The 23,823-nt window shown below is 47.7% G+C and overlaps 1 protein-coding gene across 1 annotated transcript; it reads right to left on the reverse strand.

The window, feature by feature from the left end:
- LOC131577704 (TOG array regulator of axonemal microtubules protein 2-like) lies at positions 1–21,866 on the reverse strand. The gene is made up of 14 exons (XM_058835750.1): positions 21,762–21,866; positions 21,135–21,218; positions 17,623–17,773; positions 16,361–16,522; positions 14,092–14,224; positions 12,294–12,399; positions 10,995–11,230; positions 9,531–9,683; positions 8,254–8,371; positions 7,207–7,310; positions 5,631–5,835; positions 3,592–3,808; positions 2,420–2,506; positions 1–236 (listed from the first exon to the last, which is right to left on the reverse strand). The coding sequence occupies exons 1-14, from the start codon at positions 21,864–21,866 to the stop codon at positions 1–3; spliced, it is 2,097 nt and encodes a 698-aa protein (XP_058691733.1).
- Between the last annotated feature and the right edge of the window lie 1,957 nt (positions 21,867–23,823).

Below are 23,823 nucleotides of genomic sequence, written 5' to 3' on the forward strand. Positions count from 1 at the left end.
TCACCAGCCCAAGATGCTGGAGAGGTTTTCCCGCACATGTGGAGGCTGGCTGGCAGCACACTTCCTTAGCTTGGTGCCCATCACCTTGTAGAGGGCAGAGGCAAGCTTGGTGACCACAGTGCGGACATTGGCGCTTCGCACAGGCAGCGCCTTGTTCCCCAGGAAGGACCAGAGCACGGGCAGGGCGTAGCGCTGGACGACTTCAGGGCTCCTGGGATAAACCCATTCCACAAGCACTGCCGGGAGAGAGACACAAGCTTCTTAACCACCAACCTTAATGCAAACAAGGATCTATTTCTAAGTTTTGCCTCTTGGAAGCCTCTCTGGCTAAGATCAGAGAAAGAGCACACAGACCCCCATGAGCCAGAAATGGGCAAAGCAGCTGATCCTCCCAGAAACAGAACCACCAACTCCCCAGGACTAATTTCTCCAAACTTGTAGCTCTGGCAGACTTTGTACTTTTACTAAACTATTTTATGATCTGTTTCTGGAAGGACAATGTCTGAAATGCCAAATTGTCTTTTATTTCCATTAAGAAGTTGTCTAAACCCACACTGAAAATCTGGACATGCACCGTAGAGAGGCAATTGAGAGATCTGCAATAAAAAGGATGATTCCATTTTTGTGACCTTTGATGTCAAGTGCCAAAAGTCTAATCTGGCTCTTCCCTTTGCTCAGTGGCACACAGCAAAGGGCAGTATTAGACCACACTTCAAAACTCCAGCCCACCAGAGGTGGGTGCTGCTTGACACTTGGAGTAGAAACATCAGTGACTGGCTGGTGTCATTGGCAGAATGCTTTTGTGGCTTCCAACAAACAGCTGTTCCAAACCCCAGGGTGTCTTAGATAATGACCCAGACCCCACTGCCATGGCATCTGAGCATCTCCACATTTTAATGGCATTTCCCCTCCCAATGTTAATGGCATTTTTCCTTACAATGCACAATGAAATTAGGAAAGAGGGAGAGAAAACTGTTACCAGGGGACTACAATTTAACCAAAACATGAGTGTTTCCTCACATTGTGAGAAATGTGAGAAATCTGAGGCATCCTCTCTACTTGTTTTCTGAACTGAACTATATCAAACACAGAAGAAAACTGACTATCAACAGGTTCCTTGCACAGCAGATTTGGCTGAGAGATCAAACGCTGAAAGGGCCATGAGACCATTCTCATTTTCTAAACAGGCAAAATGTTGTGTAGGAGCCATTTATTATATTGTGGTGGAAGAGACTTCATTTTCTCTATGCTGTTAATTCACCAGCAATCATCAACATTTCAACAGCTCCTGGAAGTACCCAAGACCAATGCTTCTAAGCAGGAACAGGGTTATGGTATCCATTTAAAAACGGGTTCATTTGAGTTTAAATGCAATTAAAGACATTGGTCAGTATGGAAGTTGAGAAGAGAAAGAGCTGTGTGTTCCTACTAAATCTCAGAGAGCGCATCTGCTCTTTCTAAAGTAGCCCTAATTTATGTTTAATTCCTTCATTTGAAAAAGAGATCAAAATAACTGCAAAACTAAACACCCTCTTCCTAAAGATCTACTTTATTCAACTACTCTTTAACACGTCTTTGACATTCCCAATCGCTGAACATGCCCGTTTGAGATTCATAATGAAGATACAAAGTGTATTAAACCTTGCATTTAAAGATGCTGGCAGAATTAGTGGTGGATTTAGCCCCAGTTAAAGCAAGGCCATAAATCATCTTCTCTACTATATATTGAGATGATCATGTTTCCATTCCTTGTCTGTTGCTGCCATAGCAAGCTCCTCTGAGGAATCAATTAGCAGCTGCATTTGTAGCATTTTGGACAGCGCTGACATAGGAAGACACTGTTTGCACTCCCTGAAATGCTCAGCCCAAGGCCACTTTGACAGCACAGGCAGGGAGCCTCAGCACTCTGCTTCTGCCCCTCTGCCCACAAAGGCTACCCTTGCACTAAATCTGTGCCTCTAATATGTGTGTTGAGTTTTGAGCTAAGCTGAGAGCCCCAGGCCCTGCAGGGTTCAGCCTCAAAACCTTCCAAGAGCAAACCAAGAATTCTGTGAGCACAAAACAAGCTGAATCCCTGAAACAGCATTTGCCACCACTTTCCCTCAAGCGTCACAGATGCCCCTGAACTTCCAAGAGAGGAGCCAGCTAGGGTATTTTTAGCCCTTCCCTTTCCTGAAGGGGGCTTCTGAGATGCCCCAGTGAGAGCTCAGCCACGAGGCCCAGCACTGCCCCCGTCTCAGATGCTGCACACCACGGCAGCAGCCAGGAAAACCTGCCCAATACACCTGCCATGGGTGTTGGGCAGGAGGGACAAGCTCAGCAGGTCCTGATTTGGAGGAGCTACTCTACTGTCTATTCACAGGCATTCCCTGTACATTCTTCCTTGGAAGACCTCTTGGCTTAGAAGGGTTGGCCATACCTGTGATACGCTCTGTGACATCCAGCAGAGCTTGGCCACTCAGTTTACTCCATCTGTGGCCAAACTCTTTCATCAGTGATACTTTATCTACAAGAGAAACACACGTTTCTGCTCACTCTTCAGAGGTCATAGGAGAAAGGACATTGGGGTGGGAAAGGGCAGGGGCGAGCCCTTATTTTATAAAATAAAGTCAATTTCTGCTGATTCTTGAATCCTTTTCTTCTTTCCTTCCAGCCTCCTAGGGAGGGTTTTTAATTCCAAGAGAAAAGCTCTCCTTGCACAACTGTAGATCCAAAGTTGTCTGCTCTACCAGGAGCTATGTTAAACATTTCACATCAGTGATCTCAAGAGTTCAATCACGTGTAAGCCGTGAAAGAGGTCTGAATCCCAGAGCAAAAAGGAAGAACCCCATACTTGGAACACAGAAAGGCACTGAGTCAGGCAGTTCATGAGCTCACAGAGCAGCTGAGGTGGAGAAAGTGGAAACTGCCCTGGAAGACCTGCCTTTTTAACACTTCATTTCTCACGCATATTCCCCAGTGCAGCATTTTCAGAGCTGACATAAATCTGTGTGGCAAAGGAATTTGCAGCAGCCCTTGCCTACGTAGCTATTTGCTACAGCCATCTTGCACCATGCAAAACAACATGTGGAACAAGGCATCATTGACACCTGGATTTCTACCTGTTTGTTATAAGGAAATGAACTTGGTGAATCAAAAGTTCTCCTTTGAAAAAAGAAGCCAAAGAAGAAAGGTGGGAAATGGGCAGCTAATGCCTATAATGCAGAGCCTCCCAGGAGGCTGTTCTGCCATAGCTCTGATGGGCCTGTGCCCCTCCATGCCAACAGCAAAGCTATTCACTTGGGAAGTCAAATGGGGCCCAAGCAAACTCCAAAACACCCTTGGCTCTGAATTCTAGCAAAGCTGTAGTCCAGGACTTCCTCTTCAGACAAGCAGCACAGAGCCAAGGGCTCCTGGGACCTTTGGGAAATGCTGATGCACATTCAAGCCTGTTGGGGGACTGGTGTGTAAGGACTGCAGCTCCACAGCTTCTGGTGGATGTCAGCTGCAGCGTTCCACAGACAACAAGAGCTATCAAGGCTCTCAGCATTCTCTTGTGTGGGAGAGGCAGAGACACAGCTGAGGAGAGTCCATGTCAGGAGTCAGCGTTACCTAAATGAGAAATGGATTCTTCCAGAGCTTTCACAGCTGCAGAATGAACCCCGGGATCCTTTGAGTTCAAGTTGTTTGTAATTTCTTCCACCAAATGGATGATCACCGGGCTCAAGGCATCTCCCAGGATGCCAATGATTTCTGCCAGCGCGTCCAGCGCCTTCTGCTTCACCCTCTTGTGGCTGTCAGATATTCTCAGGACAAAATAATCAAAAATCTGTGGAGAGAACAAACAAAATGACAGCTGGATTACAATGTCCTTGTTTGAAGAGGGGATGTGGACATACACACTCAGCAATGTAAAAGATGGATCTGATCCTTTTGGACAGGTCAGCACTTGCTTGCACAATTTCACTGTTTTCCTGGGGACCACTCACTGGAGTGGTCGCACAACCTCATGCTGGTTGAAAGATTTTCATCTATTTTGAAGCGGTTTGGGTGGGGAAAGAATAATTCCTATGGTGTTTCCCTCCACCTGTAAATCATAAAATTAATTCCATTTATTAATTCAAAAAGATGACCTTTGCTTTAGAAGTATGGAACCAGATATGTACAGTGCTCATTTTTCTATACACTTGCCTCAAGGACTGAGGGCAATTTTGATCTTGCCTGTCTTGGTTTAGGACAAATTTAGGAGAAAACTTCCAGTGGGGCTTCCCTCCACCCGGGAAGCAAACCCACGTGGCCCTTTTCCCCCACCATCCAACCGGTTCAGGAGGAGATTTCTCTGAGAGAATTGGAAAAAACCTGTTTATTTCACAGGCACAGCACCACCCCAGCACAAAAATGAATGATATCAAGTTACAAAACCTCTCGCCCTTCAGAAAAGATGACAAACTTCAGAGGGTCTTTTTCCTGTGGGTGTTCGCTCTGTTATCAGTCCCTCTGGTGCTGGAAAATGCCGCTGCCCAGGCTGGGCTCCCGGTAGTCCACGGGTGCAAGCTCCCGGTGCTCCCCCGAGTCCCTAGTCCAGAGCAGGTTCGATTCGTTTCAGAAAAAGGGAAAGAAAACAGTCCAGGAAGACCTCTCTGCTCCGGCTAGTTGGAAAGCCAAGGCGATCTGTGTCTTGTTGTCTGTCTGTGCTGTAGTCAAAACTCCCGATGCGGGGGGGAGCAAGTACAGTCTCTGATAACAGACTCGGTGCTTCTTTTCCACTCACTTTCAGTCTCAGATGGAATTTTAAGAATATAAAACCTGTCTCTGGGTTAGGTGGACGAATGGGGATACAATTTAACATCATAATCAACCCAGGACATTGCCAAAACTATGGCTGGAGGAGATCTATGTTTTCTTTTCCCTGTCTCTATCTCTGTGTCTGGAGAAGTGCAGGGCTCTGATCAACTCTTCCAGGAACCACACCATTTGTCTAACTAACAGGTAGGCTTCTGAAATTTAATGTGCTGTACAGCTCTTATTAGAGAGTCCCTTGACAGCCACATTATCAGGCACCATTTTCTGGAGAAAGGGAAAAAGCAGCTTCTGGGAGGAGAAGGTACAGATCTGTTCTTATTCATTTTCCTCCTTTTCCAGAGAGAAGAAAAGGACCCTCCAATAAGTTTGAGCACCGTCGTTCCCAAGAGGAATAGGGAATGGAAATGAGTAGCCAGACGTGTGCCTGTGCAAGACAAGATGAAGTTTACAGAAGTATCCTTTAAAACCATCTGGGTTTAATCCAACCCAGCCTGATACTTCTCTTCTCCATCCAAAGCCATGTTTTATTTAAGGAATAATTGCCATGCTTTCAGTGCCGCTATTCCCTTCACTTAACCCAGCTGGGAGTAGGAGACAGCTGAAGCTACAGCAGCAGCAAACTCTGTCATCATCTGATGAACAGCATCAATAGGCACCTGCCCAACAAACACAGCTGGACTGAAAGAACTTGTTCTGAAGCCTGGACCTGAATGAAATTTGTCTGTGTAAGAGGGACCAGTCTGGCCCAAACTGCCAGGATGTAGTGCTAAGACACACGGAATGAACTTCACTGCTCCAGGCTTGGGAAAGGAGCTAAAGGAAAGGAACAATGAAGATACCCTACATACTTGGACAATGTTAGTGGAGATGAGCTGGGGGCGGGTTTTGCACAGCTCGAGAAGGAATGCCACTCCTTCCAGCCGTGTCTGAAACCCCTTGGCTTCCAGGAGATCGTAAAGCTTCTGGAGTGGCTCCGTTTCTTCCACAGCTGGAGGTAACGTGACCTGGGCTTTTGCACGGTGTAGGAGGCGTCCCTCAGAGGTAGACTTCACCCTGGAAAATAAAACCAAATTAGAACTTGGTGGTGGTAAGACCTTCAGTTAATGGAGAGCAAAACATCTCGAGGAGCATCCCTAATGATATGATTTCCAGCTAGAAAATCATGAGGCTCTGAAAAACAACGTGGATCTCATGACAATCATTACAGGAGACAATCTGCGAGTAACATTCTTGACAGTGCTCACTCAGGAAAACCAAGGATGAGATGTATCTGATCGACCTTCAGATGGCTTCCCAGGCACACAGGTCTCATTCCTTTGTGGGGAAAGAGAATTTAAACTTGCAAGTTTAAATGCTTCCTGATATGGGACATGTGTGTCTTATAGTAAGGAAAGTCATCACTCTGGAGAAGTGCCACTACACCAGGCATGACAATCTGTAACAGTAGCTCAGATGTCCCTGAACAGATGAACAGGGGCTTATCTGAAGGATCCAGGAAATCAGTAACAGAGGTAAAAAGAGAAGGCAGACATCCCAGCACTATGCTAACTTTATGTTTGCTTCCCCAGAGACTAGATCCACAGCTTAACAAACCCACAGGGGACAATTCTCCTGCATCAACCTGTCTCTTCCATGAGCATTCCAAGATCCTAGCTATGCTACTGAGGTATGTGGTCACTCTTCTGCCACCACTGAGCATGACAGAGCTAAATAACTCTCCTCTGTTATCACAGGAGAACAGGTACAAGAAGCTCTGCCCCTGGCAGAAAGGACAGCAAGGACCAAATTGCTGTCTTAAATTTGGACTGCAGCACAGAGGGAAATAAACCGAACATGCTGTCTATCAAGCAAACAGTGTGAAGGACAGGAATATCATAACAAAACATCCACATTGAGACAGCTGTTGACCAATGTCGCTTAGGAATTGCCTTGATACTTACTACTCAAACTTGGTACTGTTTGAGAGTAAGAAAGCCATGAATCAGCCAGGCCAAACCACTTGCATGGGAGCTGCTTGTTTGGGGAATGGCATCTTGTTTCGTGACTGGGACTTCTCATCAAAGCACCAATCTGAAAAAGACTCCTCTCTGATGAAAAAAACCAACCCTGATTGAATTTACTTGTCCCAAGTCAGGCAGCAGAGACACAGCCCTCTCCATGCCTCCACAACACTGCCCTTGCCAGTGCACTGCATCGTCTGAGCCACAACCAATGGGTGTCTTTTTGTTGCCCAATTCCTGTGGAAACCTCTCCAGAGAAGCTGTGTTCAGTGTAATGCAGAAGTAGCCAATTTTTATCATAGAGCATTTGTAGGGAATGGAATGAATCTCTGGCACAGGTCATCTCCCCCAGAAAGAGTTTCCTGAGGAAGGACATGTAAAGCTTGTCACGTGCTTTGTCCCATCTAACAAAAGTGCTCAGTACCGTTTACTAGAAGGCAATGTGGCCTGGGGCTTCTTTGAGGAATCGCTGCTCTTCTTCACCGGCATCTTGGCAGATGGGCCTTCACCCTTCTGGTTTTCCATCTCCTACAAAGACATAAAGAAACCCCATGACTCTTCAGAAAATGCAATAGGAAACTTCCTGTTTAAAACAAAAATTAGAACCTCAGGATCACGGCTACCAAGGCTTAGGGAGACATTTCCTAGCTTACAGAAGGCAACAGACCAGAGACTCAGTGATGTCGACTCTTTGTTCTCAATAGCCCAAGGCAGGTTATGGGTGCTGCCATACTGAGCAGCACTCTAAAATCCCAATTTCATTAGGCTTGAGCAGAAATGGGAATAATGCAAACTGGTAGGCAATGAGTGTTCTTAAAGGAAGCAGCAGAAAAATTTGGACTCTGGGGGCTGGCCCATCGTGTTGGAAGCTGATTCAACACTCGCCCTCCCTGTTCCACCACAACGTCACACTCTCTTCTATAATGTAGATAAGAAGAATAAAAAAACCCCACAAACAAACAGATGGTTTTCCACTGGACGCTGCTGAATTCACCAATCTTCCTCCAGCTCCACAGCTTGAGAGCAGGGCAGTATTCCCAGCAGACAGACAGTAATTGAAGTAATCAGGATTCACATGTACATCTTTTGCATATTTGGAAGTTTTCCTGGCACTACTACATCCAGTGTCTATTGCATAGACTCTGTTATCTTCAGAAGCACAATTCTCACTTCATTCCTTTACTGGGGGCAGAGTCGGAGACCATGGTGAGGGGTTACACTTAAATGAAAACCCTTTTTCTCCGCTTCCCCTTTCCCTTTTGTGATATTCAAAATATTCAAAACCCCACTTTTTCCCTAAGAATATCAGTCCCTTTGTAGTCTGCAGATGAACTAGCTGAGGATTAACAGCTCATTCCCAGGAGCAAAGTCATTCAGAAGAATGAGATAAAGACTGATTAGGTATATTTGATCTCATATAAGCATTGGCAATCCTTGCACAAAGGAGACATTTCTCCTGCCAAGCACTTACTTTCTTCTTAATTCTAATCAGAATATCTTCCAGGTCACGGGTAGAAACAGATTGCTCCAAAAGCCTTTTAAATTTTGGATGACTTAGCATCATCTTCACCATCTCCTGTCCATAGTGCCTAAGCAACAAAGGAAGGGAAAGAAAGAAAAGTGAACAAACATAGGAAGAGTGTTAACAGAAGAGGCTGATAACTTAAACTCATCAGGTGCAATCCTTGTATAAGAAGGCATTACCTACTCAGCAAGGAGAGACATTTACCTCCACTTGTCGCTGCACAGTGCTGTCAGCTGAACACAAGAGGCAAGAGGAGAACGTGGGGCAACAGAAAATACCATTTCATTCTGAAACTGTGTGTGTGCTTCTGTGGGATCAATGGATCCCAGGGAACAAGCAAAACACATCTGCTTGGTTGTCAGAGCGTATTAGCAGTGTCTTGCTACTATTGCACAATAATTTGCCTTTCATTGACAGGCAGGGAAGGCAGGACAAAACACCTCTTGCTTCCTATAGATTATTCTATACCAGATGTATGGACAGGGGCAGCTAGTTGCTCCTGTGTTCTTGGCAGCTATTAATGGGAATTTAACCATCAAAGTAAGGGGATTTTGGTGGTTTGGGTTGTTTTTGCCACTCAGAAACCGCACTGCTCTTCGAGAACAAATTTGGAGGCCATTCAGCCACAGATAACAGCATTATAGATTTCTTCAGAATAGGTTTAGATAGACTGAATACATTGGCTAAAGACCCCTGAAGTATTTCTAGGAAAATCTTAAGTTAATGAGAAATATATATTTGGGATCCTTCAGTGATGAAAAGTAGACAACGCTTTGGCTTTGTGTGGTGCACCTAAGGCCAAACAAAACTGTTAGTCTGGCTAATCTGAGCTCTTTTGATCTCAGTCAAGAATTCTTCAAGTCAGAGGAAGCTGGCAATGCTCCTTCATGCTGAACAACCTCAGGTTACCCAGTACAATCATTTCCCCGGGGAACCCAGAGCACTGGTCACAACAGCAAGGCTGACAGAGCTCAAGAAGGGTTTGGACAATCCTCTTGGGCACATGGAGTGTCTCTTGGGGTGTCCTGCACATGGCCAGGAGATGAACTTGATGACCCTGGTGAGTCCCTTCCAACTCAGCGTATTCCATGATTCTATGCCCCTTATCCACATGGAGAGGTAACATATTATTTCCTGTAGTTTCTACAATTTTGTGGGTTTCCCTTTTAAAGCCAGACACCAAACAGATTTCCTGTTTTAGGAGGTGAAATGAAGATCGTTACCTTGTGTCCTTGTGACAGTCCTGAGCAAGCTTCCCCACCACCTGCGCCAGGCTCTCAGCCCTGGGTGTGCCTGCGAGCTTCGTGACTCCAATTTTCCCCATCAAGGACAGGAGGAGTTTGGCCGCACACTTCCGCACCTCAACATAGCGGCTCCTGGGAAGAAGAGAGCAAACACTGGGACACAGGGAGAAGGAGGCACAACAGCACAGGCCTTGGCCACAGAATGCTCCCTGTCCTTGCTGGGCAAAGGAGGCCTGGGTTCTCCCTGCAACTTTAGACACCTGTAGGAGGTTCTGTCCTCAGATAAACACAAAGTTAGCATTGTACAGAAGGACTGCCTGCAAGGAAGAGGGAGGAATTCAGTCTCCCTGCATTATCTGATACTCAATTTCTTTCTCAATATTTACTCTGAGAAAAATTTAAAAAATAGATTACATATGAATAATTTAGAAATTAAAAACAACCCATGAATTAATGACAACCTATGCTGACCCACTACACAGAGCTGCAGCAGGATTGAGGCTCTTCCCACCCATTTATCCCCAAATCTGCAGACCATTGGAAAACAACTAATGCAGGGAAAACATGCTGTGGGGCGTGAGGTTGCAGAATATACAGCAATGCTGCCTGTTCCTTCTGTGAGGCTTGGCAAGGGATACATCTGAATGTTTTATCCTACTCCAAAGCTGAGGAAGGGGTGGCAGGCAGTTTAGCCAGGTTGTTCTGTTCTAGAGACTGTCTCTTGGGAACTATCAGGCCCAGCACCAACACTTAAGGCAGCATTTGCTTCAGCTGTCCCATGGCAGTCAGCCTGTGAAGGCGCCTGTAAAGTGATTCATCATCTCAAAGCTAACATGAAACATCAGTCTGAACAGAAAGTAAAGCTATAATTGTCCCTCTTCCCACAAAAGCACAAGGCTCTATCCTTAGCCTTTGCGGGCACTATCCTTTTCCCACAGTTCACCAGTTCTGGGAAGCTCTGACAGGCTGGGAGAATTCCAGGAAGCAGCAGGAAGCTGAGTCAGAGGAGGTTGAGGTTGGATATGAGGAAAAGGTTTTCCACCCAGAAGGTGGTTGAGCACTGGAACAGGCTCCCCAGGGCAGTGGTCATAGCACCAAGCCTGACAGAGTTGAAGAAACATTTTAACAACAATCTCAGGCACTTGGTGTGATCCTTGGGGTGTTCTGTGCAAGGCCAGGAGCTGACCTCGATGCTCCTGATGGGCCCCTTCCAACTGCCCATATTCTACAGCTCTGTGATTCTGTGAACTAATAGGCTGCAGGAGGGCAGAAACAGGTGACAAGAGGAAAGAAGTGAGGTTGATGGGGGAATGAAGTCACTGACTTCACAGAAGATGCAGGATGCAGGAGCCTTCCCTCTCACCATTCCCATTCTGTCTCTCATCCCTTCCCCCATGCACACATCAGAAGGTGAAGAAGATCACTAAAAGAAGAAGAACCTACTTGGCTCCCCTGTCCATGAGAGCAGCCAGTGCTCGTGCAGGAGTCACGTTCTCCACCATGATCCCCAGGGTCTGATTGGCTGCTTTCTCAAGAAACTCTGGGGAATTCCAAACCATCTGGAGCAGGACCCGAGCAACCTCATTCACCACGGAGTCCATGTCCTTCTTCAAGGCTGCAAAGAGCTCTCCAAGAGTGACGATTGCAGCGTAGGACACCTTGGAGCGGAGGTTGCTCACCTGGGGAAGTGATGAGAGAGACATAAGAATCACCTTGAAAAGAAAACCAGTGGCCTTAGACAAAAGTCCCAGGAAATGACAACACGTCCTGTGGATGCTAAATGCCAAAAGAAGGGAGCAGAGCCTGTGTGAAACCAAGTCACAGTCTTCTCATTCTGGCCTGAGAAAGCATAAGAATCCAAAGAGTCCTTGGTAAAGGACAACAATCTTTATAGGTGGTGTTTAGGAAAACAGTCAGAGGCTGATGTTACACTTAACCAATGATGGTAGATGTGTTGCTGTAATGACCAATGAGAGTTTTACCTCTCAGGATTTCTCTAACGTGTCTATAAAAGAAGATCAAGAATAGTAAACTTTGCTCTCCTGTTCAATGCACCAGAGTCTGTGTCGTGCTTCTTGCCGTCCCCAGTACAGCGACACACATCCCACTGTGTCCAGGGGAAGATGAAAGCACAATAAGAGCAGGAGAGCACAAGCACAGAAAAGCACTTACTCTGGCACCAGTTTCTGGCCTCAGACCTGGTGACTGCAGGCCTAGAAAAAAATTATTTCACTTAACACTTCCATAATGTCCACTACCTTTATTTTAGGCCCTTTTACTTGAAAAACAAACAAATTAAAGCAAGAGCTTCTTGAAACCATAAAGGCCCAAGTCATAACAACAAAGGAGTCATGTGCTCTACTCCAAAAAAGCAACACCAGCAGTCGAAGGACTCAGACCAGAAACAGAAAGCACAGACTCAAGTCTACAGAAAATTCCAGTCTTGAATTACAGCTCTAGCAGAGGTTAGGACTCTGGTAAATAATGTAATTAGTATCTCAGTTTGTGCATTTGCACCTTGCATTACAATGACACCTCACTCAAAGATGAGTGTCAGACAGCCAAACGACCAGGAAATACAGCTACATGCACACACAGATCCTAGCTGACAGACATTAGAAATACAAGGTCTGAAAACAGAAATGAAGGCAATCCCTGAGCATACATGGAGATGAACATGCACATTTCTACTCTACACACCATGTATGAGGTACGGGGGACAATTCAGAAGAATGTTCTCACCTCGCTGGTAACTGCCAGGCAAACGTCACGAAGTCTACAAAGGACGACTTCTGAATGGGACCCAGCCAGCTGTCCGATGCTGGAGAGTGCCTTCTCCTTCAGCTCCCTGAAAGGCAAGTCCCAAAAATTTTGGTTTTTATCTCCACCCAAGAATTAGGCAGCACCCTCTGAAATGACCAGGCTGGCAGCTCAGTGGGACCTCAGTGGGAGGTGCTTTTCAAGGAGCACTTCAGGAAATTGTGGAACTCATGGCCACAGGATGCTGTGGCTGTCAAAAGCATACACAAATCCAAGAGGCAAAGAGAGGGGTTTCAGAGTCTTCATTTGTGGTCGTTTTACAAGACAGCCTTTCTGAAACCTCTGGCCCATGAAGTCCGTGTTTCACTGCTTCTTAGAAGCTGTGAGACCGGACCAGGCAGCTGTTTCCTGTCACCTCCCTGTTTCTGTCCCTGAGACACAGTCCCATGGGGCTGTTACTGGGTCATTTTCCTTCTTTACCAGCCCCAGCAGGCAGTTCAGCAGTAAGAGACTGCACTGGCACTCTGGAGCTGACTTTCCACTCTGCAATCCAGGCCTGTCTCTCACCCACACCACTCCTCCTCCACATTGCCCAAAAAAGCAGCAGGATGTCCCAGAAGATTCCACACCTGGGCAAGAACAGCTAAACTCTGGAAAAACCCACTACCTAAAACAACCCCCACAACAGCAACATGTTATTGAAAAGGTGCAAACAACTCCATCTCCCAGCACCTGCTTTGTGCAGGCCCTCAGCTACAGGAAGGTTTGTGAGGCATCAGGGCTGCAGCACAGGGCTGGTGATTGATCCCACAGGAACCCCTGAGTGTCACCCAGACCCCCCCACACCTCCAGAGGCTCTCTGCACCTCACAGGGCACCAAGGAGAAATGGGGAAGAGAAAGCAGAAGAGAAAGGACAAAGCAAAGGTGACTTCACAAGGAGATGCATTGTGGCAGATTTTTCATGTTTATCCCTGTGTGAATGGAGTCCTTATCCCTGTGTGAATGAAGCATCCACCAGTGAGTGGATGCTAACCCAGACATCAAAAAGACAACCAATAGCACCTAACATTTGTTGCATTAGCACCTCTGGGCCTCTTTCTGTCTGTGTCAAATTTTGGGACACAATGTGAGTTTTAACCAAGTATCTCAGACCCATATGATGCAATGAGAAGGAAAAAGTTGAATTCCAAAAGATTCCTAGAGGATTATATTTCTTTTTCCTTCTCTTCTGCCATGAGACCTTCAGGAGTAATGACAGGCTGAGGGACTTGAAAGCACAAGTCAGGCCATTTCTCAGAAAGAGGAACTCCCTGGAGCTGCTTCGGGCATTCAAATGCAGGAGGTCCCAGGGAGACCCTGTCACCTGCCATTGCTGTCAGCAGTGGGACCAGAGAGAAGAAATCTTACTCAGTCCCACTGGGCCAGTGCCCCAAGGCACCCAAATCTCTACACTCAAAAGTGCTGCCATCCTGCTTCTGCCTTCAGCCAGCAAATCATCTTGGCCCACAGCTTTCTCTCTTCCCTCAAGATTGCCTTTGCAGCTCCATGGAGCAGCAGGCAAAGCGAGCAAACAGCAGGGACCTGCTGCAGCTGGAGCACTGCTGCAGACCAAGGCCAAGAAAAGGCTGCTGTCAAATCTTTATCCTCCCACGGCTCTGCAGTGGTTTCACTGGTGCCCCTTGGCCCTCTGGGCTGTCGGGGCTCAGAGGCACTAGCAAGATACACTTCTGAGCTACCTTAACGCTAAGAGGGAGACAGAGTGAACGGGGCCTTTCTTACCAGTCATCGCTGCCCAGCAAGGAGAGTGCCTTGAGCAAGGCCTGCTGTGGGTCACAAGAGGCTGTGTCCTTCTGCCTGTTCCCACGCAGTGGCTCCTCTTGACACTTGGCACCAGAGGCCGTCTGCGAGGTCACTGTGAGGAGAGGGTCAGCCATGAGCGCTGCAGCCCCGGGCAAGGCACCCTGCCATGGAGCGGCCTGCAGCCCCATCTCCCAGCCAGGCTTCCATGTGGGACAAAGTGGCACTGGGTCAGACACTTCCCTGCTGCCTGGCTCCTTGGGCTGCTTGCTTTCTCCCAGCCCCCCCAGCTGGGCGCAGCTCCAGGCTAAACCTGACAGCTGCCCACACAGCGCCAGCTCCCAAGTGCCACAGCTACCACAGGCAGCGGCAGCTTCCTGAGGCCGCAGAGCTCCCACTGCCTGCCAGACAGCGCCCACCAGCAGGACTTGCTACCCCAGGAGGGAACCCCTCAGCTGCCTCTCTTGTCTCAGCGCCCTGATTTCCCCCAGCCCCGACGACAGAGGCACTCTGCAACTCCCTGAGGAAAGACCTGCAGCTGCCTCGCCACAGCACCAAGCCAAGCCTGAACAACCCAGCCCTGCTGGGCCCGGCTGAATCCCCACGGAGCAGCTACCAGGGAGCAGCGATAGCTGACCCTTCACTCCTGACAGCGCCTCTCTTCCCATTGCCTTCAAATCTTCTAGACAGCAGGCACCTGACTGCACATACATTGTAGCCTACTGTTGGCCAGGGAGTACTTTATGGATTTTGTTCTTTCCATGCATTATGAGTCTTTGCTCTTTCAGAGGTACACACACGCTGTATTTCAAAGATGCTGAAGTGTAATTTGTTTGTCATCAAATGGATGTGTTTGTGAACTCAGCAGTGCCTAAGCCTACACTTGTGGAAAAATGCCATTTCCAGTCTAGACAGTTGATATAAAAGCCTTCCAAATGCAAACTGAGGATAAAAATGTGCAAATACAGCTGCAAATTGTTGCCACACACATGCTCTTGATAATCAGGTGTCCTGGCTTTGACTTAATTGAATTTTGTGGCACAGAAAAAAATGTACAAGGTATGAGAAAAATCAGATGATAAATGCGTTTCTTATGAAACCCAATTGTCATCAAAAGCACTGTGCATCCAAAATTTCATGTTGTGCACTCAAAAGATCATTTCCTAATGTGTGGGTGAAAACATCTGAGCTCTCTAAAATGATGGAGTATAAACACTCAATAGAATCTAGATGAACTTCTCTAGACTCTGCAGGGTTTCTGTGCTACCTTGCATGTTCTCACAAAGTATACCATAACATCAAAAATATTCAGATGGGGACTAATATGGATGTCACTGATGTACCCCAGACACTGACATCAGTGATGTCACTGCAGAAGTGTGTAGACATACACATCTAGGTTCACTATGAATGGAGAGCCACATCAGGCTAGTTCTGGTCAATTCTCAACATGGAAGTAGCACCTCTAGAAAGGAGCATTCCAAGTAACATTCCTAGCTCCTTTCTTCTTATCTCATCCTACCTGGAATGCTAGCACAGGCACTCTACCCACAAGGGAGAGACAAGAGCCACTAGGGACTATCTGCTGGGTATTTACTGCAGGCAGCAAACAGCCTGGGAGCACCAGGCAGCCCCTCCTGGCTGTCACCTGCTACATACGGCCACTGTATTTGGCTGGGGTGACACAGGAGGCACTGCTTGTTCCCTCTTGGCATTGCAGGCTGTGGGATGGCAGCAGTGAGGAGCCACTGGGCACTTCTGGGAGCAGCAGCACGACTGCACCAAGCTGCTGACTGCCATGCAGAGACAGCCCTTGCTGGGATAGCAGGAAAGCTGTCTGCAGAGCCAGACAGCAGCACAGGCAGAGGGATGAGATGGTGAGTGGACAACTGATCGTGGTGGTACTCATAGCTGCCCAGTGAGCACACCCTGGCACACTGCCCCACAGTTTATCCCTGCAGTTACAGCTGCCTCCTGCACCAGTGCTGTGGTTTGGATTATCAGGAGGGGCAAAAGCCAGAGCTTAGGCCTTTACCACGACTTTATTCAGCTCAACTTTCCAATGGATCTCTAAGAACCAACTGCTCCACTACTGCAGAGCTGGACTAACTCAGAAGTACATTTGCTGTTCATTCTCAGGACAGGCTATGGATTCAAGATCCCAGCTGTGCTGGGTGAGGCAGGTGGCAGTTTGTGCTCCTTGGGCAAGGAAAAACCTGGGTAAGAAAAAGCTGCCTCAGAGCAGGCTTACCTGAGGAGTTGCGTGGGAAGCTGCCATCCCCGTGGATGGTGGGCATATTGGGCAGTGAGGGCACATTGTCCTGCTTCCTCAAGACCTTCTTCTTCAAGGCACTACCAGGGTGTTTTCTCTGCACACTGGAAGCTGTGCCATTGACAGGCAGTAGGCTAAAGCCTGTGGGGAGACCAAAGAGGAGCTTGTAAGTGGAGGCTGCTGCACAGAGTGACGATGGAAAGGGCCAGAAAACTTGCTGGACTTGGGTAACATCTCTTTGTTATCCCAAAGAACTTCAAGTATAAAACTGGCATGCTAACATGGCACAGTGATTTCAGAATCACAGAATCCTAGAAGAGTTTGGCTTGGAAGGCACCTCTAAGCACCATCTAGTCCAACCCCTGTGAGCAGGGACATCTTCATCTAGATGAGATTGCTCAGAGCCCCATGTAAATTGGATTTGAACACCTTCAAGAATGGATCAACAGCAGCTTCTCTGAGCAAACCCTTCCAGTGCTTCATCCCCTTCATATTAAAAATATTCCCCCTAGAATCTAATCTGAATCTACCCTCTTCTAGTTTAAAACCAAATTCCAGTGATGCTTCCCTTAAGAAAGAAGGAAAACCCAGTATTGCTTTGCTTTTGTTTTCCTGTTTCAGAGTCTGCCTGGGGAAGTTACCAAATGAAAGTGCAGATAGCCTTGAGTGATGCCCTTGGGCTGAGTGCTGCCTCCTAAGGTCCCTGCTGCCACCCTGGGGGCAGCACACACAGCACTGCAGTCAGAGCCCCTCAGCCAGGATTCAGTCAGGAATGCTGCTTGCTCCTGGGGCGACAACAGAAGCACTGGCTCAGGGCTTCAGCACAGCTCTACAGTGCCAGCTCCTCAGCAGGCTGTGGCAGCAGAAGAAACTCTGCTGTTTTCATTAGAAGCAGTTGAATTTTGTTTCTTCTCAATTCCACCATGGCTGAGAAGCATTCTTCTGGACTCCCCTTCCCTGGAGGCTGCTCTCCAGGAGAGAGTCTGAAGCCCCAGTCAACTTTACAAGACAAAATTCTCTACTCTGAAAGACTTTGGAGATGAAGGTGGGAAGCTGATATTCTGTTACTGAGTCAGTGAGGCCATGGGCATGACTCTTCATGCCTCTGTATTTTTTGGGGGTGAAGGGAAAGAACTCCTCTTCAAGCTTCCACTCAGATGCAAGCAGAACAGTCTGACTGCAGCAACGCGCAAAGGGCAAGCAAGTGGTCAAAAAGGACCACAGGTGTAGTCTGCACTTACTTGCTTCTTCTGCATCCCCAGTGTCAACTGTCTGTGGAGGCAGCTGCAAGGATGTTTCTGTTTGCCTCCTTCTCTTGAGCTCCTTCTCAAACAGCTCCATTTTCTTCCGCTCTAAGTTCTTCTGAGCCAACTTGCACAATGCAGGACGGACCTAGGTGCAAAGGAAATACATCACAGATGTAAGCAGAGACACCCAAACCAGACACATCTCATCAGGAGTACAGGGTCCATAGAGTGACACAGTCTTTAATGCAGCTCCATATTCATTCCAAGTGTTTCAGAAGAATGTCTTCTACCCTCACCTTGCCAATTACACACAGGGAGGTGGAAGACTTTAGGGCCACAACCTTACACTGCTCCAACTGCAACCTATGACAGGAAGCCCTGCTTGAAGCACCAAAGTCATACGAGTGCTCCAAGACAGGTGAAGAGCTCACATGACCAGGGAGCAGGCAGTTCAGTTCCTACAGGCCATGGCAGCAGAATAAAAATCATGTGCAAAACGCAGCAAGAAGGGGTAATTAGCTCTTGCTTAACATTCATGGCCAGGAATGGCAGCTGTTTCTCACTTCCTGGCTTCTGAAGAGCTCAGCTCTGAAGGTCTCTGAAGGACCTCAAGCAAAGGACTCGTGAAAAGAATTTGCCAAAATATTGATATTAATGAGCATAAAAATTGAGAAAGAGAGGGCTGTGAGATACAACCAGAAAGGTTACCACGAAAAATCAAACTCTCATTTTATTTTTCAGCCTTGCTTACGCTTAACATTACACTCTTTGCTTCTCTGCTTCCGAGGGTGCAATTTGCACACATTCACTGGTCTGCAGCTTGCTCTGCCATTCAGAACTTCTCAAAAATGGCCCTGGCACCTAAAGAATGCTTCTGGCATGACCTTAGCACCGTCTCCAAAACAGTCACCTTTTCACCACTAGTAAAAGCCACACAATTGCTCTTTAAAAAGCAAATATATTCCAAGAAGAATCCCCGTCCCTCAGGAATGGACGATTATGATTATCAGTGACATTTTGGGCCAAGCAGTAAGGAAAGGAAGTCCGCTTAGCCCTGTCTTTAACCCTTACCTTTCCAGAGCTGTCCCTCAGGTCTTCATCACTCATAACACCAGGACTGGTGGGATGATCTGTCCCCTTGGCTTGGCTCAGTGGGAGGCCTGGGAATGGAAGGAAAGGTTGGTGTAAATTTCTGGCAGACTTCAATCCCTCAAAAACACCATGCTGGGCAACAGGCAAGAAAGATTCCAGATTGCAGAGGTCTCAGAAAGCACAGGGATTGTGTATAGAAACCTCCTGCTCCTTAACTGGAAATTTCACAAGGACTTTCCCACAAAGGAGGTTTCCCTATTGTTGATATATTTTATATATTAGTAAAAGCCTGTATGCACAAACCAGCCTTTGAAATAAGTCATGATATTAAGGGCTAAAGTCCTTGAAACCTTCCTGCAGAAGAGAGAGTAAAGCAAAACAATATCCTTGTGTGTAAGAGAAAAAATGTAAACTGTGTGTGTTAGCCAATAGTAGCTTGCCGTGCCCGCAGACCCTGTAAAACCCTATAAAAGGTGTGCTAAAGATAGAAATAAGCGGCATTCACAATTACTTCTGTGAAGACTGGTGAACAGCTCGGAGGTCTCTCTATACCCTATTTCTCCCAGTGCAAAACCAGACAATGTCCAAGCATCCCCTTTACATCTCAAAGGGTTCAGCTCAGAAAGTGCCCCAAGGAAAGGTTTTCTCCTTCAAAGGCAGGAAGCAGGACTGGGAACATTTCCCATTTCATGCTCAATCCCTGCTTTTTCTCTACTAACTGTGACACTGGAAAGGCTGCAGGGAGATAAAGGGTATGTGCTGGATGGAGAGGAATGTTTCTTTTTCCTGCACTGCATTTCCACAGCCGCAAGGTACCACTCCAGCTCCAGTCACTCAGCACTTCACACTGGAGGACTTTTCACTGCACCACCAGAGCAAACTCACAGTGACTGGGCTCTTCAGGAGTCCACTGAGCCCATCAAGGAATTGAAAACAATTTAAAGAAATTTTGAAAAGAATTATTTTTAAACCAAGGTTTCAAAGTATCATTCCTGTGTCAAAATTCTTAAGGTCATTTGAGGACAGACATGCCCTGTACCAACCTCCTTCTTCAGAGTCGTCATCTTCACTTCTGCAGCTGGGTGTGGACCTTGAGAAAATGGAAAACAAAAGAACAGATGAGGAGGAAGAAAAAGAAGGAAGGAAATGCATGTAGCATGAAAGGAGGCAACCCTTCTTAGCTTGGTCACTCTGATGAAGGAGGAAATGCAACACAGAAACTAAACAAGATGCAAAGCTGATTCATTGTCCTTAAGCTCTCAGTTGCTGGAGTCAGACAGAGCTGGTCAAGCTCCAGCTGAAACACAGCAGTCATTCTTCAACTTGCATCATAACCCCCCAATTCTGCTGTCTCTCCTTTTGGAGCCAAGTGGCTCCTACAGCCTTTCTGAAGCAGCAAGAGCTGCTGAGCTGGGACACGAGACTCTATGGAGGGCAGCTCCTTTTGTACTGCTGCCGAAGCTGGACTTTGCCTGTTTGTGCCTTACACTGGTGACAGTCTCATGCTCCATGTGGTCAGAGCACTGCTGTCTCCTGAGAATGATATTGCACCTCCTTGATCTTTCAAGAAAAAAAAGGCTTTTTCACTCGCAGCTGCTATGGAAGGATATTCAGATTGCACTTTAAAAGCCCTACAGAAGATTTTCAATGTGAGTGATACTTCTGTAACTCCTTCTATATTGTTATCACTCAGACAACATGACAGCTACATTTTCTCACACTTTTCCAAACCAATATCTTTCCATCAGCTACAGTCCTATACCTCTTCTCCAGCACCTTGCTCTTTTTGATCTTAAGCCCAGATTGAAATATTAAACATCAATAGCGTTACGCAGCTGTAAACCAAAACTTCTCTGGGATCTCATTTCACAGTGAGGGTCCAGGCACAGAAAAGTTACATCTGACATTTACAGAAGCAACACCCAAATATGCAGACACCTCTAAAGTAGCCAGTATTTACCCAAACATGTTAATGTGGCTGCAGAAGTCGACAATGAAGGATCACAGTATTCAAAGATCTGCAGCATCCAAACCCATGCAATACAGTTCCCAAATGACACCACAAACATTACAGAGGGAATCAACAGCCAGGTCCAGAAGAGGACGAGTCTTGAGGAGCTTTTCAGTCCTGCCTCCTCTTCCCCACCACCACCTCTGCTCTTGGGCCATATGGTGGTGGGTTTGACATTGGGCTGGATTACCAGAGATAGGGCCAAAGGCTGAATACACAGAGGTTTGCCTAAATACATGGGAGAGCTGACTGTGCAAAATAACCTCATGAGATGGGAAGAGCGAGGTGAACAGCACACTGGAGCAGCAGACACCTTGGCTTACCTCATCTCCTGGGACTCTGGGACATCCAGCTGCAGAGAGCTTTGCAGAGACCCTGCAGCACTGCCAACAGCGGGACTTACTGCCCTGCGTATCGGGGGGATCAGAGGGAGACCCAATGACTCCTTCTTCACATCCCCTTCAGTGGGATACAGCAGCAAGGAAGCCTGCAAGGAGCAGAACACAGTGCTCACTTTACGCATCCAGTCTTGCCCCCACGCATGCCCCAAGACATTTAGCTATGGACTTCACTGGGACCTGGCAGGAAAAGACAAGTCAGACTGATGGAGCAGCTTGGCCCAGGATGGAGAATGGTTTCGTAGGAACGGGAGGTGGTGAGGGAGAGATCATGTCACACATTTACCACCTCTCCCCTCATGCTCACTTTCATACAAATGTGGCTACATTCCCAGAAGGCATCCACATGTTTGACATCAAGATGTGCTCCACAAACAGTGCCTCCACTGGACTTTTGGATGTATGGGAAGGTGTTTAGATCCCTATTCTCTCCCTGCCCCTAAAGCACCTAACAACCACTGCTGATTTCCAGCCACAACTCCACAAAGCCATTCTACAGGTTGGCAAAACATGCTTTTCTCAAGCCCCTCATTCCTTCTGCTGCTGCCCTTCCCTCCTACAGCTCCCCAGCAGCCTTTGAGGCCAGATGCTGCTGAGCTCTCAGGATGCTCAGAGCTCTCCAGCTCCCACACATCCAGCATCTCCGGCTCACTGGCATTTAGGAAGTTCAGCAGAGCTCCCTGATCTGCAGCTCTCTGGAAGGTCTCTGCCTGCCCAAGTTGCTCCAGAGTGCCCATGCCATGACCAGGAAGGGGGGTGGAGGAAGCAGGGACAGATGCACACCCTTCCTTAGAATCCTGTAATTTCTGGCACAGCTAAAAAGCCAAATCAGGACCTGTTCAGAATTCAGTGAAAGCATCAGTTCCTGTCAGGGATACACGGGGACCTTCCTCAGCAAGGCTGAGACCAAGTACCCAAGCCTTTGACTGGACATTCAGTCTGCCAAAGCTCTTGTCCATCTGCCTCCTCCTGCACCCCATGGCAAACCCAAAACAACTGCAGCTCCTGGCCCTGCTGCAAAGCTAATGGTGTGGCTGGGCTCTGGGCTGTTCTCCCCATGGCCACCTCCCACCCCTTCCCTATGGACAAAGCCACGCCAGAGCACACAGCTGCCCAGAAGCTGATGAAGTCTAGAAACAGCATCAGAGACAACTGTGCAGAAGGCCATGGCTGTACAACTCAAAAGCTGAGACAACCTGGAACTGACTGTGCAGGACTGCCTGTTCCAGCAAACATCCAAACCAGACACAGCTGAGAGAAAACATCACCCAGACATAGAGATGCTCCACAGATACCCCTCGGTTACTAAACGTAGGAGGATTGCTTGACCAGAGTGGACAACTTTACGTGCTCTGACTGCTTCTGGGCATTTTCTCAGCCACAAGACAGAAGAGGAATCACAGCATAGCCCAGAAACCATTCAAAGGCCTCTCCTGCTCTTGAGAGACGCTGAGGACATGAAGTCTGCACCACACACCCATTGCAAAGACATGCTGACCTGCAGTGTCCAGCTGAGCTCTTCCTTGGCTCAGCAGCTTCCCTGGGATCACACCACAGGCAAAGCTCGCCGAGCTCTGTCTACAGCACAGAAACTGAAAATCTCCCACACATGACTTAGCTTGGTCTCCTTACCTTACGTCCTTTTCCCTCTGAACTCAGCTCCTGGTTTTTTCTGCTGTCGTCATTGTCATAGCCAGTGCCAATTTTCCCGGTCCCCTGCTCTCCGTGGCACATCTTGCTTGTCTTGGAAGAGCTCTTCGGGATAGGAGGCAATGGCATGGATGGAAGGAGCATAGAGGGATTTGCCAGAGAAATCCTCTTGGCAAGAGGGTAGCCAGTAAGTCCTGCAAAGTGGAGACACAAAATATAACACAGGTTGCAATGAAAACCTAATGCATCTGGAGCTCCATATTTCATGGGACAGACTTGCTGCAGACTTCTAAATAGCTGCACAGGGAAACATGCTCCTGCCTGCAGCCACTTGAGGCAGGCCAGGGGACACCCTGTCCCACTTGCACAGAGCTACCACAGGAACAGCCTGGCCTCTGGGCTGGCCTGGGACAGCAGGGAGCCCAGAGCCCTGGGCTTTGCAGCCATGGCTCAGCTGCACATGCAGCCTCCTGCTCCTGGCCCTGCCCCACAGCTGAGCAGCCCTACAGCTACACGGGGCACTGGCAGCAGCACAGCTCATTGCAGGGGGCACATGCAGGGCAGAACTGTTCCCTGGGGATGAGCACAGGCTCTCTAGGCTGGCACAAGACCCTTCCTCCTGACAGAGAGCAGCCCAGCCCCACCCCTCACCTGTGTGTGAGGCTGAGCCCTGCTCAAAAGGGAAGAAGTGAGTTCGGTGATCTCCGACCTTTAACATCAACACATCTAAGGTGTGAGGCTCTCAAGGGGGTTTTTAAATTATCGAAAAAATATCTCTGGTGTATTTTTTCTGTAACTACCCTCTGTTTTATTACTTTGATCAGTAACCCACAGGGTTGGACCTGATCAGCAAGCAGAGGAAGAATGGGAAATTTATCTCTAAGGAGACCCAACATTGATGGCAAAGTAAGAAACAGGACTTGCATCTCATGGCCATGTCCAATTTGTGGTCAGCTGTGGCCACAGTCTCCATCCTGGCTGACAGGATGAATGATTTGGCTACTCTCAAAAAGGAGAAAGCAGAGTAAACTAATGATGGAATTC

The sequence above is a fragment of the Poecile atricapillus genome, chromosome 3, assembly GCF_030490865.1.
Source record: "Poecile atricapillus isolate bPoeAtr1 chromosome 3, bPoeAtr1.hap1, whole genome shotgun sequence".
In the NCBI taxonomy this organism is placed as follows: domain Eukaryota; kingdom Metazoa; phylum Chordata; class Aves; order Passeriformes; family Paridae; genus Poecile; species Poecile atricapillus.

What these genes read in the sequence shown, in the direction of transcription:
- LOC131577704 (XM_058835750.1), bottom strand. Translation starts at nt 21,866, where the DNA reads ATGGGCACTCTGGAGCAACTTGGGCAGGCAGAGACCTTCCAGAGAGCT. An exon ending in TGGGGATGCAGAAGAAGCAA is followed by an intron (nt 16,523 to 17,622) that starts GTAAGTGCAGAC and finishes GTCTCCCCACAG; the next exon opens with GCTTTAGCCTACTGCCTGTC. An exon ending in GACTGTCACAAGGACACAAG is followed by an intron (nt 8,372 to 9,530) that starts GTAACGATCTTC and finishes TTTGTTGCTTAG; the next exon opens with GCACTATGGACAGGAGATGG.